The 15,469-nt window shown below is 35.8% G+C and overlaps 1 protein-coding gene across 3 annotated transcripts; it reads left to right on the top strand.

Annotated features, from left to right (window-relative positions):
- Nucleotides 1-1,699: 1,699 nt before the first annotated feature.
- ldb2b (LIM domain binding 2b) lies at nucleotides 1,700-14,860 on the top strand. Of its 3 annotated transcripts, none has more exons than XM_051863321.1 (10): nucleotides 1,700-2,001; nucleotides 3,706-3,808; nucleotides 5,528-5,700; nucleotides 6,810-6,932; nucleotides 9,656-9,739; nucleotides 9,848-9,971; nucleotides 10,938-10,991; nucleotides 11,788-11,912; nucleotides 13,571-13,626; nucleotides 14,106-14,254. In XM_051863321.1, exons 1-10 carry the CDS (start codon nucleotides 1,870-1,872, stop codon nucleotides 14,110-14,112), a joined length of 981 nt encoding a protein of 326 aa, XP_051719281.1. In that variant the 5' UTR covers nucleotides 1,700-1,869; the 3' UTR covers nucleotides 14,113-14,254. The 3 variants fall into 3 exon arrangements, with proteins under 3 accessions (XP_051719281.1, XP_051719361.1, XP_051719195.1); XM_051863401.1 differs by having other exon boundaries at nucleotides 1,701-2,001; nucleotides 13,571-13,630; nucleotides 14,106-14,271; XM_051863235.1 differs by lacking the exon at nucleotides 13,571-13,626 and having other exon boundaries at nucleotides 1,702-2,001; nucleotides 14,106-14,860.
- Nucleotides 14,861-15,469: the final 609 nt, after the last annotated feature.

Genomic DNA, 15,469 nt, shown 5'->3' with positions numbered 1-15,469 from the left:
ATATTATCATAATAAAATCAGACTGAAACATTGAATAGAAAAACTAACATAAAATTTGTGGTATTTCATATATTAAAAATCTAGTGTGGGGGTTGGTTTCTGTATTTTAAAAAATCTGCTATTTTTTATACGTTGCATAGCACTCAAGTTGCAAGCAGCACTCAAGCTGCAAGAATTCATACAAATCCTAATGATCATGCTGTCAGCATGATTTTAGAATCTCTCAAATAGTGTTTTGTGTGGAAGGAAATAAAGCAAGACATAGAATTTGTGTGGAGCCTTAAATATTGTGTTTTACATCATAATATTTTAATCTTAAAACGTTGTTTATTTCCAGGTTAAATTTAGATTTTGAACCACTTAGTTTTAATGTGGCCTCAGACATTTAACTGTAAAAAAATTAATAAAATGAAATAAAATAAAATGCTTTCCTGTTCAAGGAACAGTCTTAGGCCTTCCCAACAGTTCTGCTATTCTCAATCCTTCTGCCGTTTGATATTAACTAAACAGAAATCAGAGAGTGACATCTTGTGGTCATCTTTGATCAAGTCGCCATAGAGATGGGAGGAAAATTGATAAACACAAAGATATGGATAGAGAGTCCTCTCATTATCCTGCTCACTCTCTCTCTCTCCATTTATACAGCAGTGGAGTGGGTAAATTTCATTCCTTTAGACCCCCCTCTCCCTCCTCGCCTTTCCCCATGAGACACAACGCACACAAAGAGCCCAGCAACCACTCTTATTAACTGACCTGAAGGGGGAGGGGTGTGTGTGTGTGCGTGTGTGTGTGTGTGTGTGTGTGTGTGTGTGCGCGCGCGTGCGTGTGTGTGCGTGTGTATCTCTGATCCTCTTTACTAGTATACTTATGGTTTGCATTGTGAGGCCACTTGAGCATTGAACTATCAATCAAAAATGAAGCAACAAGCACTGTGTATATGTGTGCATGTGTGTTACTTTACACTGCTTTGTAAAAAGAGGGAGTGTCTTGATTTTGGGCATGAGAAAGAGAGACCGAGAGGGAAAAAGAAAGTGAAGTAAAGGAGGTGAACTTTTGGGGCCCTGCTTCCCCCCTAAAACAAGAGGGTAATAGAATCCATATGGACTCACTCTCTCCCTCTACATGTCTGTCTTATCTGTCTCGCTTTCTCTCATTACATAAGAGAATTTTTACTGAAAATGAATGGAAAATGAAAAGAAAGAGTAAATTGTTAAAAAAAAAAAAAATCTGCATATATCTCCAAACAATGAGAGAGAGTGAGAAAGGGAAAATCAGAGAGAGAATGTGTGTCTGTATGTATGTGGGAGAGCAAGTCTCTTGTGTGAGTCATAAAGAAAGAGAGATGGAAAAATACAAGTAGAGAAGCGCGCGCACACACATACACACGCTGTAGTTGCAGTTCTGCATTAAATATGTGCTATGCTGTGCGCAGTTTATTTACACATTAGCAAACTATATTATCTACAGTAACCTACAGTAGCACATTCTGCTATAGTTATTGATGACATGTATCGGGGATTTTGTCCGAGCAAACATAATAAAAGCAAACAGTGATTGCATTCCATTGAATTTTGCTCTAATTGGCCAACTTGTCAGACTGTACAGTAAGGAAAGACCTTCCAATTTACAGAAGCCTCTCTCCTTTCCTCCACCCCCTCCCTCGTCTCTCCCCCTTCCCTTCGTGAAGTCCTCCCTCCCCCTCTCCTTCTCTCCTGCTCTCCTCTCCTCTCACAGCAGAGCGCGCGTGTGATTTGACAGTCGCATCTCTCCGTGTGTCCGCGAGCGCGCGTGTGTGTGTATGTTTACGATCGTCGTGCTCCACGTGCGGCGTGTGGATGCGCTCCTCGCGCGCTGTCGGTAACAGAAACCATGACCGGCGCGCCGCGAGACCCCTTCTACTCCTCTCCTTTCGGTCCGTTTTACCGGAGACACGCGCCCTACCCGGTGCAGCCGGAGTACCGGATGCACGAGCTCAACAAACGGCTCCAGTCCCGGCCTGAGGTGAGTGATCACCAAAAATAAAACAATAGATTAGGACTTTGCATTTAGCATTTTTCTTCATAAAGTATAAAGTAAATCTTACAACCTCTAAACATTAATTTTAGGTAAGCTAATAGATTATTGATCAATAGATTCATCACGCAATCTATATGGAGAACTTTTCTGTCCACTAAGATGATTTTAAAGGGGAACATTTTTCCTACAAAATTACTTTATGATAAAATGATTAAAAAAAGTGTTAAAATCGGATTTTTTAATTTCCACTTTTCCAAAAAGGACTTAAATCAATTCATGTATTTATGTGTTTAATGTCATAACATTCTGTTTCAAATACTGCTGTCATTTCTATAACGTTTTGGAGAACAGTTTTAAAAATATGTTACAATTTGGATATGATGGAAATAAAAAGTGAACAGTGAAGCATATCTCTGGTAGGATAGCAGACTAGCATTTAGCAGAAGATTAAAATTCAAATCAATTTTATTTTATTTTTTTTTATAGGTTATTTGTAAAATTCACAAAAGTACATTAAATAAATACATCAATTGACTACTACTTATCTCTAAAACTGAAATAAATGTCTTCAAACATCATTATTGTTGATCACAAAATTTCAAAATCACAAAAATCCAAACATCACAACCCATGCAAAACCCATGATCAGATCTTTATTACACGTCTTAAAATAGATGAAAAATAATTTCAATAAGTTTCATTTTTTTGAATATTTCAAGTAGCCAAAGGTCCCCTAATGGAAAAAAATTACCCTAACAAATTAATTTATTCCTCTTGCATTACCACAGTGTGACCCCACTATTCTGTTACAAACTGAACTTATTCAAGGGCTTTCACTGAATATGATTTGAACACAAAACGCATTAGTCCTTTGCACTGGTTTGGTAAAATACCAAATGCACTATTGATTTTATAGTGTTTTTTTTTTTTTTTTTTTTTTTCAGAAACACAAACAGCAAGGTGATGTTTATGTGGCAGTGTGATTTATTATAGAACTTACTATAAGACGAGAACAGACAAACAGTGCAATGTGACCAGTATTGCTGTACCATGTGTATGACGTATATTTAAAAAAGAACATAATTCCTCAGTAGGTCCCAATTTAAACTGCAGTGCAAGCTGTTAATATTTGCTTCTGCTGATGCCGTCGGTGTGTATACAAAAATAATCCACAATAATTTGTACTTTTAGAATATTGCCTACACTCAGAAAAAGCAATGTGAATAAATGGGGGGAAATAAAATGTGTATAAAATGCTATTCAGCACATAATAATTTGACAGATAGCACTAAGAGAGACTGAACTATTGGAATAATGACCTATAGAAACACCCCTTTCTCACAGTCTAATATTTCTCTTACACGTTTATAACACACAAAGACTGAAGTGCAAGAGCTGTCACAATACAGTTTATTGTGGCTTTATGGGCTGGTATAATCATGTCCAGTACAATCAAATGAATGTCAGTAGCAAGCCAGTGGTAGTTGGCTGGATTTGTGGTGTAAATTGCTGCCCTTAATGGGGCGAATCAACTTGGGTGTGTGTTTATAATAAACAGTAAGCTTTGAAATGATAATCACTGTGCCAGGCCTAATTATGGTCATTTTGGGTCATTTAGGGGCCAAGTACTTCTGTGCCTCTCTTCTGTCTCACTCAGTGTTAAATGTGTGTTAATGTATGATCCCATAGGACTGTGATATTCTGTGGTGGGATGCATTCTGCACTGAGTTTTTTGAAGAAGATGCCACACTAACTCTCTCATTTTGCCTGGAGGAGGGACCCAAGACATACAGTAAGTGTATGCAGAGCCATAGGCTGGGAACCCCCACCCCGACCACCTGCCACAAAATTCATATTATAAGTGTTTGAAATACAGGTTTCTATGGTAGATTCTTCAACTTTTACGTTTAGCCCCCCTAAATATTTAACATTTGGTTGAGTCAGTCCATGATGCTTGTTTTTTGTTTTTGTATTTATTAATTTATTTAAAAAATACATTAAAAAATGCAGTACATACATTCGATGACTAATGTATTTTTAATTTTCTGATTTAAAATGTTGATATTTTTGATAGCCATGAAATAAAAATGTCAGGGTCATACAACTGTCCACATATCAAGAATAAAAGAACGTTATTCTTTAGCATAATATTGTAATATTATTTCTTGGGAAAAATATTTTAACAAAACTGCTGAGCTGCTTATTATTATTTGTGGTGCAAACAACATGCAGAAAAAAAAATCATAAATCAGGAAATTATATCATAGAGAGTGTCATGATTTTGTGTCAAGGTCAGTAAGTCAGCTTTTTTGACATTTTTATGACATGCAAGGTTTGTTCATGTTGTAAAATGCAAAACAAAAAACATTATGATATTTATAAACTAATAATTTCTGGATATTCATAAAAAAACTTTTACCTTGAGAAATATATTTAAAAATGTATGAAAATAATGATTTAAATGTGTTATTACGTTTTACTTGTCATTTTTAAATGAATTAAAGTAAAACTTTTCTTGAAAATGTTATAAAAGATTTACAAAAACTAAAAAATATACTGAATATTCATGGCCAAGTAACAACTTGGCACATATGTTGGTTACACTTTATTTTAAGGTGTCCTTGTTAGTGTAATTCTACATTTAAGTACTGAGTAATATTAATTAACTACAAGTACTTACTGTAGTGTAGGGTTATGGTTAGGAATAGGTTTAATTAAATGTAAGTATGCGTAATTTATAGTTATTAATATAGTAACTACATGTAACGTGTAACAAGGACACTAAAATAACGTTTTTGTCAGTAAATATTGTAAACATCAAAACATAATGAAATCATGGTGTACACTTGATCATAGTAATAATTAATTATTAATAATCAAATAAATGAGAATAAGATCTGTGAGCATATTTGTGTTTGAGCATAAATGTATACACTTTCTTTTTATCTTTCGCTCACTCTTATCTGCCTGTCTCTCGTTCTCTTTCCAAGGTAGAGTTTGAATTTAGATTCATTTCAGCCTGTTTAGAGTTAGACAGGCACACAGTTGTGCTGGATTTCACTCATTCTCATTCATTCTTTATTCACTGTGTATGTGGTGAGATTTGATTGACAGGTCTGGGGTGTTCAAATAAATATGGGCCTGCAGACTTCACACACCTCTACTGCAGTGATTGACAGCTCCAGAGCACTAACTGTTCTGTGCGCACGCACAGCCTGCTGGACTTAATGCCTGCGGCATTCAGTAGCCTGTTTGTTTCTAACTCTTAGGGGACCACACACAGAGACACACAAGCACACACATTTATGGTTTCCAGTTCAGGTGTTCGGCCAGTGTGCTGCCTAACTTTGAGTTTCTTTCATCATATGGCCATAAATGAATAATTGCTTGGGTATGGAGTCCATACCATTCTTCTCCTTATGTTTGTTAATCAACGAATGCAACTGATGTCTTCAGAATGAAATTTTCCTCTCCACATATGTTTCTCTCACTCTCATTCCTTCTTCCCCAGCCATCGGGCGCACCCTGATCCCTCGTTACTTCAGTTCTCTGTTCGAAGGAGGAGTCTATGAGTTGTTTTTTGAGCTGAAACAAACAAAGGAGTCGTTCAACAACTCAACTATTACTGTCGACTCTCATCACTGTACAATGACAACACAACATGGCAAACCTACATTCACTAAGGTACTGCAAGTCTGGCTCACTGAGTCTTTGCTTCCTCATTTTCAGCACTAATGTATTCCTCATTGTGAATTCTGGGCTGGAACTGCACAAAACAAAAAAGGAAAATATAACCCCCACTCTTTCCCTCTCCCTCCCGCTCCTGCTCTTTCTCGGCTTCTTCCTCACTCTCTCTCTCTCTCACCCTCCCTCCCTCATTCTGCCTCTCTCTCTTATCCACAAAAACTGCTTCTCTTTTTTTTCTATCCTATAGGTTTATGCTTTAAAATTTTAAGATGATTTTAATAGAAAAGTCTGCTAGTTACACTATTTCGAGACCTCTCTTATAATACAATACTGTTCGTAATATGCTCTTGCCTCTATAATTTGTATCAGATGACAAATACTTTGTTCCCAAAGCTGTCTTGTTAATAAGACCAGTGTAACGTATGATTTCACGAGTGTCCTATGCAATATTCATATGGTACGCCACTATAGGATGCAGAATCTCTCAGTTGTCAATTAGAGAGAGAGAGAGAGAGAGTTTTGTCCAACTTTGCTTTTTAGTAAATGAACATTTGTGAATTAAATATTGATTTGGAAGACTGTATGTTGTAGCTAAGTTATACAGATACAGTTCCCAAGTGTGTGTGAGTGTGTGTGTGTGTGTGTGTGTGTGTGTACTGGAGGCATTGATCAGAGCGTGTCTGCTGGGATTACATCCCTCCCGTTGCTATGCCAACCTCGCAGCTACCCTCCGTTCCCCCGGCAACAGAATGTTGGGGTTCAGAGTTCCACACAGAATTCTGCTTGTGCTGAAAATACTGCTTTAATGAGAGAACCGTGTAATTTGATTTGCTTTAAATTAATGAAAAACAAAAAGTCATTAGATGTAATTCTCTCGCATGTTTTTCTCCGGTCAAGTCGGTGTTATGATTTCAGAATTCACATTAAGTGTAACAATGACTGGAAGACTATGTCTGTGTTTTTTGTGTGGTGTCTGTCTTATTACATCCTGAAAGTTTTAAACAAAAGTGTTAATTGAATGTCAAGCAAACCGAAGGGTGTAAGGGACAGTCGCGCAACACAGACCTGATTCTCTACCTGCTTTTTTTTTTTTTTTTTTTTCACAGGTCTGTACTGAAGGTCGTCTGATTCTTGTGTTCACCTTTGATGACCTCATGAGAATCAAAACATGGCACTTCACTATCACACACTACAGTGAGCTCATTCCCCGCAGTGTCTTGGCTGTTAATGTGAGTTCATTTTCATGTGAATCAATTAATCGTCCTAATTATTTCTCATACAAGATGACCTGGATGACCTTCTACATTGGCCAAAATTTGCAGCTTTTAACAGAGCACACTATTCTGAATACCATATCCCATAATGCAGTGTGCTAGACTTGACCTTTGATTTCCATCACTGCAAATGAAGCAGAAGTAATAGTGACAACAAATTTATCAGCTCTATCTTGATTATTAAAATGAAATAAAATTACATTTAAAATTTAAATCCAAAAACCAGATTTGTTTTCGAGATGATAACGGGACACCACTCTGATTTTTTATAAGAATTAAAGGGTTAGTTCACCCAAAAATGAAAATAATGTCATTTATTACTCACCCTCATGCCGTTCCACACCCGTAAGACCTTCGTTCATCTTCGAAACGCAAATTAAGATATTTTTGTTGAAATCCGATGGCTCAATGAGGCCTCCACAGCCAGCAATGACATTTCCTCTCTCAAGATCCATTAATGTACTAAAAACATATTTAAATCAGTTCATGTGAGTACAGTGGTTCAATATTAACATTATAAAGCAACGAGAATATTTTTGGTGCGCCAAAAAAAACAAAATAACGACTTATATAGTGATGGCCAATTTCAAAACACTGCTTCATGAAGCTTCGGAGCGTTACGAATCAGCGTGTCGAATCAGCGGTTCGGAGCGCCAAAGTCACGTGATTTCAGCAGTTTGGCGGTTTGACACACGATCCGAATCATGATTCGACACGCTGATTCATAACGCTCCGAAGCTTCCTGACGCAGTGTTTTGAAATTGGCCATCACTATAGAAGTCGTTATTTTGTTTTTTTTGGCGCACCAAAAATATTCTCGTCGCTTTATAATATTAATATTGAACCACTGTACTCACATGAACTGATTTAAATATGTTTTTAGTACATTAATGGATCTTGAGAGAGGAAATGTCATTGCTGGCTATGCAGGATTTCAACAAAAATATCATAATTTGTGTTCCAAAGATGAACAAAGGTCTTACGGGTGTAGAACGACATGAGGGTGAGTAATAAATGACATTATTTTCATTTTTGGGTGAACTAACCCTTTAAACATTCACTACAATGTAGCATACTAATGTTTAAAATATTTATCGTTTCATAATGCGTACTGTTAATGTTTTTGGAAGACGTTGCTTATTCCTACCAAGGCTACATTTATTTGATAACAAATACATTGAAAACAGTAATATTTTAAAATATTATTACAATTTAAAATAATTGTTTTCTATTTTAATATTTTTAAAATGCAATTTATACCTGTGATGGCAAAGCTGATTTTTTTTTTTCAATGCTTGTGATTTTTGATTTGATTAGACATCCAGACATAAGGATATATTTTTATTCCAAACTAGATTAAAAATGTAAATTTAATTATTATTTTTGTTTTTGATGATAACTGGCCTCCTTTCAGTGATGTAAATGTGAGGTCATTTGGCAACAAGCTACAATTTGTAATGTTTATTGTTTCATGCTGCACACTGTTTAACATCCGATAAAACAATATGCAGTATACAGTTTTTACAGTAGTAACTCAGACAGCAGCTCAAATAGTCAAGTCACCTTCATTTATATAACTCTTTATACAATACAGATTGCTTCAAAGCAGCTTTACAGTGATAAACAGGAAAATAACGATTCAGTGATGCAAACAGAATTCAGTTCTGCTATAAAGCGGCTCTAAAAAGATAATAGTAAACAGTTATTATTCAGATGAATTCAGTTCAGTGTTGATTCATTTCAGTGTGTGTAAAGTACATAAATTATGAAATGAGTTCAATTCAGCTATAACGCAGCTCTGCAGAAAACAGTCATGTCGTCATCCAGCTAAGTTGAGTTCTTATCCAATAGTGTGAGTGCAGTCAAATCAATAATATTGCTGAAAATTAAGTGGAGAAATAATGGAGAAGCAGTAGCTCAAACAGCTAGCAACCACAAGGTCATGGGTTTGATTCCCAGGGTGTATGTTAATAATTCATTTTACATCTTGAGTGCAATTTTAGATAAAAGTGTCTTTCAGATCCTTTGCAAAATGTAAATGTGAAAGTCAAATACTTTTACTTTTTAAAATACAAACACTTTTTAATCAGATGCGCTTCTCTTTGCATCAGAAATTCATGTGACTCATACTCTCACTCATTGTTAACAAGAGTAAAACACTGTCCTTACTATTTCTGACACTGTATGTTAAATAGTATTCTCACTAGTCAGTTTCTCTTTACATGAGCCAAGTACTGCTTATTTGAGTGCAATATTGTTGCGTCAAAATGACGTTTTTAGCTTTTAGCTTTTAGCTTTTAGCTAAACATTTAAATGTAAATAACATTTTACATATATAACATTTACAACACTATTTTAAGTTTTACAGCACTTTCATTCAAGAATAATCAAAAACTATCTAGTTGTATTCTAGATAATCCAATTTCCTTTCATGTTATGTTAACCATGCAGTTGTTTGGCATGTTCGCAGGTAGCAGTTTATGGTACAACAAAATGTATTTCAGCCCTTTTTTTATCAATCAAGGTGAAAGCATCCAAACCTTTTAGCTAAGCTGTCAGGATGTTGCTATGGAAACATATCCTGTAATGAATTAGAGCTCTATCTGGATGGAGCACAAAATAAGAGAGTGAATAAATGGACTTGTGTGTCCATGTGTGTGTGTGTGTGTCTTTGTCAGGCACAAGACCCTGGAGCTCTGGAACAACTGTCCAAAAACATCAGTCGAGTGGGACTTACCAACCTCACACTGAACTACCTCAGAGTAGGTTATAATCACATATACACACATTTAAACACACTTACTCTCTTACGGATGGTCATTAAATTGTGTTAAACAACTGAGTGAAAAGATTCTTTTGTTTGTGTGTAGTTGTGTGTGATTCTAGAGCCGATGCAGGAGCTCATGTCTAGGCATAAGACATATGGACTGAGTCCCAGAGACTGTCTGAAGACCTGCCTCTTTCACCAGTGGCAGAGGATGACAACACCACCAGGTAAAACACACACACACACACACACACACACACATACACACACACACACACACATACAGGTTTCCATGTTTTATAGGGACTTCTCATAGACGTAATGATTTTTATACTGTACAAACTTTAAATTCTGTCCCCCTACACTAACCCTTACCCCTAAACCTACCCATCACAGAAAACTTTTTGCATTTTTAGATTTTCAAAACACTTCATTTAGTATGATTTATAAGCTGTTTTCCTCATGGGGACCAAAAAAAATGTCCCCATAAGATCACACACAAATACACTACCTAAGCTGAAAATGAAAATGAGAAATGTTGCCTTTTCACTTAACATTTATATTATTTCAAGTAACAAAAATCTTTTTTAGGATTTAGTTTTAGTTATTAACCCTGGCTCCAACATTCTTAGTTCTCAACATTTTTAATTCATTAGTTCTCGTTTCTTGGCTCCTCTTAGCTTACTTTCTCTCTTAAATACAGTCTGTCATGAAAGATTAATACAGTAACACCAGCATTGTTTAGCTGCTCTTTCCCCCCTCAGCGTTCATTTCTTTCTGTTGTTCTCCTCTTCAAGAGCTACAGAATGTCATTAAATTTACAGTAGTTTGTTTCATACATTGTAAACACATTTCATATTCCTTATTAACATTTCAAAGTACTGAACAAGGCTGTTAGGGGGTTTGTGATCTGCAGTAATTAATGAAGGCTTTTGACCTTGTGTTGTTATTTATGTGTTATTTTACTGCTCTTTTTTTTTTTTTTTTTAAATAACTACCACCTGCTGTTCTTTGACAATTTTTCCTTCACTTTGCCTGAACAATAATCTTAATGTTCTTTTCAGGCAACTCTCCCTCAATTTTTCCTCTTTACTGTTTTGCATCCTCATTATTATTTACTGAAATTATATGTTAATGTTTGTTTCTGAATTGCAGTATTGTGGTTTGACTGTTATTCATTTCTTTCATTTCAGTTGGACCCTCACCAAACTTCAAGACAGAAATATTTCCCTCTAATTCCAAAAAATGTATGTATGCTCATCTGTGCTCTTTCATTTTTTACATTTCCTTAAACATTCTAGTTAGGGTTTGTTCTACACTCATAACTGTCTCCCTCTCTCTCTCTCTCTCTCTCTCTCTCTTGTTCTGCATTAAACATGTAACCAACAGCAACGATGATATATTTGCCTACTGTATTGAGATTGGTCTTCTTTCTTATATCTGTTGCATACTGAATTGTGATTGATCTTGCAGTTCTTGCATACATTTCACAGTAAAGCCACGCTTTCACTGCGCAATGCACTGCACTATGGCAGAATTGAAATGACATACCATACTAGTATCAATTAGAGTACTATGATAGTATGCTATTCCTAATTCAGCCCTTGTGTTGATTCCTGTGTGCAGCGGACTGAAAAACGGGACGAAATACTCAGTGTCACAAGCTTCATTTACTCAAAACTGAAGCCTAAAATATAAAATGAACACTATTCTTTTGTTGCAGTGCAAGCACTGGCATTTCCCTTGGGAAATGCAAATATAGTTTTTTTTTTCTGTTCTCCTCCATAAAACGTAAAGCATATCATTAGAATATCATCTTGAGTTTTGTTTATTCCTCCACCACCACTCTTTTGTTGATTTCATTTGCAGTACTGATTAGTGTTTTAAAGCAGAGATACAGTATGCTGTGTATTTGCACCTGGCTATTAATCCAACCACCCATTTTTAAACAGGTTCACTCAGTTTTCATAACTTTTTACAACACTTATTAAATGCAATGTTGATTCGATTTGCATTATGCCGCTTTTATGTTTTGATTGACAGCAGAGCCAGCCAAACCAGCAACAAAGAGAAGGAGGAGGAGGAACTCAGCTGGTAGCGCGTCCAATAGCAGCACAGGAAACAGCAAGAAGCGCAGCCCAGCCAATAACTTCAGCCTACCCTCACAGGTACATCACACAGCTTGCTCTAAGCCTATGTTCAGAATGTATATATAGCACACAACCATACTACCCTTACGATTATTGCAGTATATAGTATATATACTGTGGACAGTATGCTAATTTTCTGTATCGACAGAATACTCGGCCCAACTACATATATTAAAATGTGCAGTGGGCTATACAACAGAATGATTTTTTTAAACCTTTATTAATCCTCTTCAAGTAACAAACAGGCATTATAAATGTTAAAAAAACCCACAATGATGATCCAAACAGCGCATATATATATATATATACATATATATATATATATATATATATATATATACCCATACATATATATATATATTAGTGCTGTCAAGTTAATTAGTCGCATCTGAAAAAAAAAATGAAAATGGTTGAAAATGGACAAACCCAGTGATTGGGTTAAATGTTTGCCCAAACTGCTGGGTAGTTTTATTTAACCCAGCTATTGTTTAAAAATGACTATATGGATGGCTTAAAATGAGCCCAAAATAGGTTGGAAATTAAAAATCCGACACATAATTACTAGAGGCAACAATAAAAAAAATGAACATGTATTAATAAGCTATTTAAGAAATGTTAATTGTTTAGTTATTATTTATTAAACATATTAATAAAGCTTAATTTCCAAGATACGTTGGGTTCATTTTAAACAAGCAATACAGTAATTTTTACACAAAAGTTGAGTCAAATAAAACTACCCAGCAGGTTGGACAAACATTTAACCCAACCGCTGGGTTAAAACAACCCAATTGCTGTGTTTGTCCATTTTCAACCCAACTTGGGTTGTTTTTAACCCAGCATTTTTAGTGCTGACAAATCTAGTAGTCGCATCTAACATAAAAGTTTGTAAATATATATGTATGTGTGTGTGTGTGTGTGTGTGTGTGTGTGTGTATATATATATATATATACACACACACACACACACACACACACATATATATTATATATTTCCAAACTTGTATGTTAGATGCGGTTTAATATATATATGCTGCAATACTTGGAGCAACTTTAATTGAATTAAACTTTAAGGGGTTACATGACAATTGTAGTGCATCATAGTACTACTGGTTGAAACATTTATTATGCCTATTGCTTCACTTAACATTTTTTTAAATTAAGTATATACTGCACAATATTCAGTACGTATTAAGCAAGTATTCCATTCTGAACATAGCCACAGTCACATGCACACTTGCAGAGAAGCAGCGGTCCACACTGAATGGATCATATAGGAGAGATATACTAAAATGAATATATGGAGAACGTCTGTACATATATGTGTGTGTGAGTGTGTGTGTAAAGAAATAACAAAGAATAAACAGTATAGAAAGGAAAGGACAGAGAGAGCAGCTTAGTAAATTAACCCATCATATTTTTTTCTATATTGTAATATTTTGTGCAATGTATTATTTATTCAAATATTTATATTACAAATCAATACCTGAATTACATTGTTTGTATTGTTTATAATAAGTAACAATCAGTTTCCAGTGTGGTTGTAATTTGTAATGTTAGAGTAATTTTTTTGAATATATATAATCATTTGTCTATTCTGATTAATTTGTTTGTAATTGAGACTAATTAGCTGTAATTGATTTTGATGATAATTAGTATTGTCCGTCTCTGGTCCCCAGCCTAAACGTGTCGCCGGGGAAACGAGGGGTGGCGGGTGGCTGGAGGCGGAGCTTAGGTAGGTGAGTGACACATGCAGACAGTTATCACGCAGCATGTGCTGTCTTAACGAGCTACTTAGCAATGCAAATTTGCTTAATTAGCACATATGTTGTTATTTAGGTGTTCTCTATCTGAAAAAAATTCTAATTAAAGACCAAAGAGCTAGTGTCTGGAGACAAGTTTGTGTATGTGTGTGTATGTGTATGACTGCGTATTTAACAAAGCGTGTGTGTACGCCACATTCTTCTATGTATGTATCAATATTCATTATCATACACATTTTTTTTTTGTAGTTGTGCACATTTTTTACTGTATGCTTGCATTAGTCCTATTGCAAGAATAACAGCCATAAATGATTCTGCTTCTCTTTCTTTCTACACCCCCGCCATTCTCTCTCCCCTCTCTCTCACTCGACCCCCTGCGTCTCTGTTTACGTCAACTCTCTCTCTCTCTCTCTCTCTCTCTCTCTCTCTCTCTCTCTCTCTCTCGCTGTAGGATGTGATGGTGGTAGGGGAGCCCTCTCTAATGGGAGGGGAGTTGGGTGACGTGGACGAGCGTTTGATCACACGCCTAGAGAATGAACAATACGACCCTGTCAACGGTCTCCATGATGACGGTCTCCATGACTTCGCCAACTCACCGACACTTGGAAACGGCAGCTCCTGGAATGGCCAGCACCCTAGCAACCAGGACAGTAAGCCTGATACCATGGCAACGCAGCAGTTGGAGTAATGTGATCTGACAGTGGGTAGCTATGGCAACGGTGCTGTCAAGGGATGGGGGTATTTTCAACTGTAGAGGAGGCATTGCTGGAGAGAAGGTGTGTGTGTGCGCGTGCGTGTATGTGTGTGTGCATGCTTGCGTTTATGTTGGTGTGACACGGTATTCCATACTTGAGACTTACAGCTTCAACCATTTAGTTTATGTAATCAAAACAAAACAAAAAACAAAACACTTCAAGCCTTGTACAGATATTAATTCATTTCATATCAGAACTTTTCAGCCCTTTTTTTAAAGCTCAGTGGATGTCTCGGCTTCATTCTGTACCGTACTGTTTGGTTTCGCTACAACAACCTGATGAAAAAAAGTCCCATTGTGAACGCTATAGCGTTTTGAGCATAAACGCAGATATCTTTATTGCTCTAAAGTTTAATGCATATTGTAAAACACATGCAGATTTGTGCTGTAGTTGTGTATTTTATGTATGGTTTTCAATAATTTGCATTAATAAAATGTGTTTGGTTATGATATCAGATTCTGTGTGTTTGGTTATTGATATCAATGTAAAAAAAAAAGAGAGATTTTCATTGTTATAATCCAAAAAAGTTACAAAGAAACTAATCTTAAATATTGGGAGTAGTAATTCTATGATGTTAATGTGAAGTAATCTCTAAATCTATTACCCCCTCTAGTGGTTAAAGAAATGTAGTTACATGCACTGCACTTAACATTTGTGTTACTATATTATATTATATTATATTATATTATATTATATTATATTATATTATATTATATTGTATTGAGCAGTTTCTTTTCTGCTCTTGCTATTTTGTTCAGCTGAGCTCAAGAGAAAGGGAAGAACGTGCACAAACATTCTGTTCATTTTTTGTTTGTTTGTTTTTTACATAATCCCAGTCATATGGAATTGGACCTCTGAACACATACTAATCCAACTGTAGACAGAGCCTAAGAACTGTCATAACTGATATAAGAAGAATAAAATCATTAAAACACTGGTTTAGAAGGAGTGGTTCTCTACAGGGGGGGCGGAGGCCCACAAGAGGGCCTCAGCAGACTTCCAAACAGGCCTCAAGATGACTTAAAATGATTTTAAATAAGACAAAATAAGCATTACAATA

The sequence above is a fragment of the Ctenopharyngodon idella genome, chromosome 1, assembly GCF_019924925.1.
Source record: "Ctenopharyngodon idella isolate HZGC_01 chromosome 1, HZGC01, whole genome shotgun sequence".
In the NCBI taxonomy this organism is placed as follows: domain Eukaryota; kingdom Metazoa; phylum Chordata; class Actinopteri; order Cypriniformes; family Xenocyprididae; genus Ctenopharyngodon; species Ctenopharyngodon idella.
This window is presented reverse-complemented; position numbering and strand designations above follow the sequence as displayed.

Bases quoted from the DNA above. Each gene is read 5' to 3' on its own strand.
- ldb2b (XM_051863235.1), top strand. From the start codon at position 1,870: ATGACCGGCGCGCCGCGAGACCCCTTCTACTCCTCTCCTTTCGGTCCG. The intron at 3,809-5,527 runs GTAAGTGTATGC...CTTCTTCCCCAG, and splicing joins GGAGGGACCCAAGACATACA to CCATCGGGCGCACCCTGATC. The intron at 6,933-9,655 runs GTGAGTTCATTT...TGTCTTTGTCAG, and splicing joins GCAGTGTCTTGGCTGTTAAT to GCACAAGACCCTGGAGCTCT.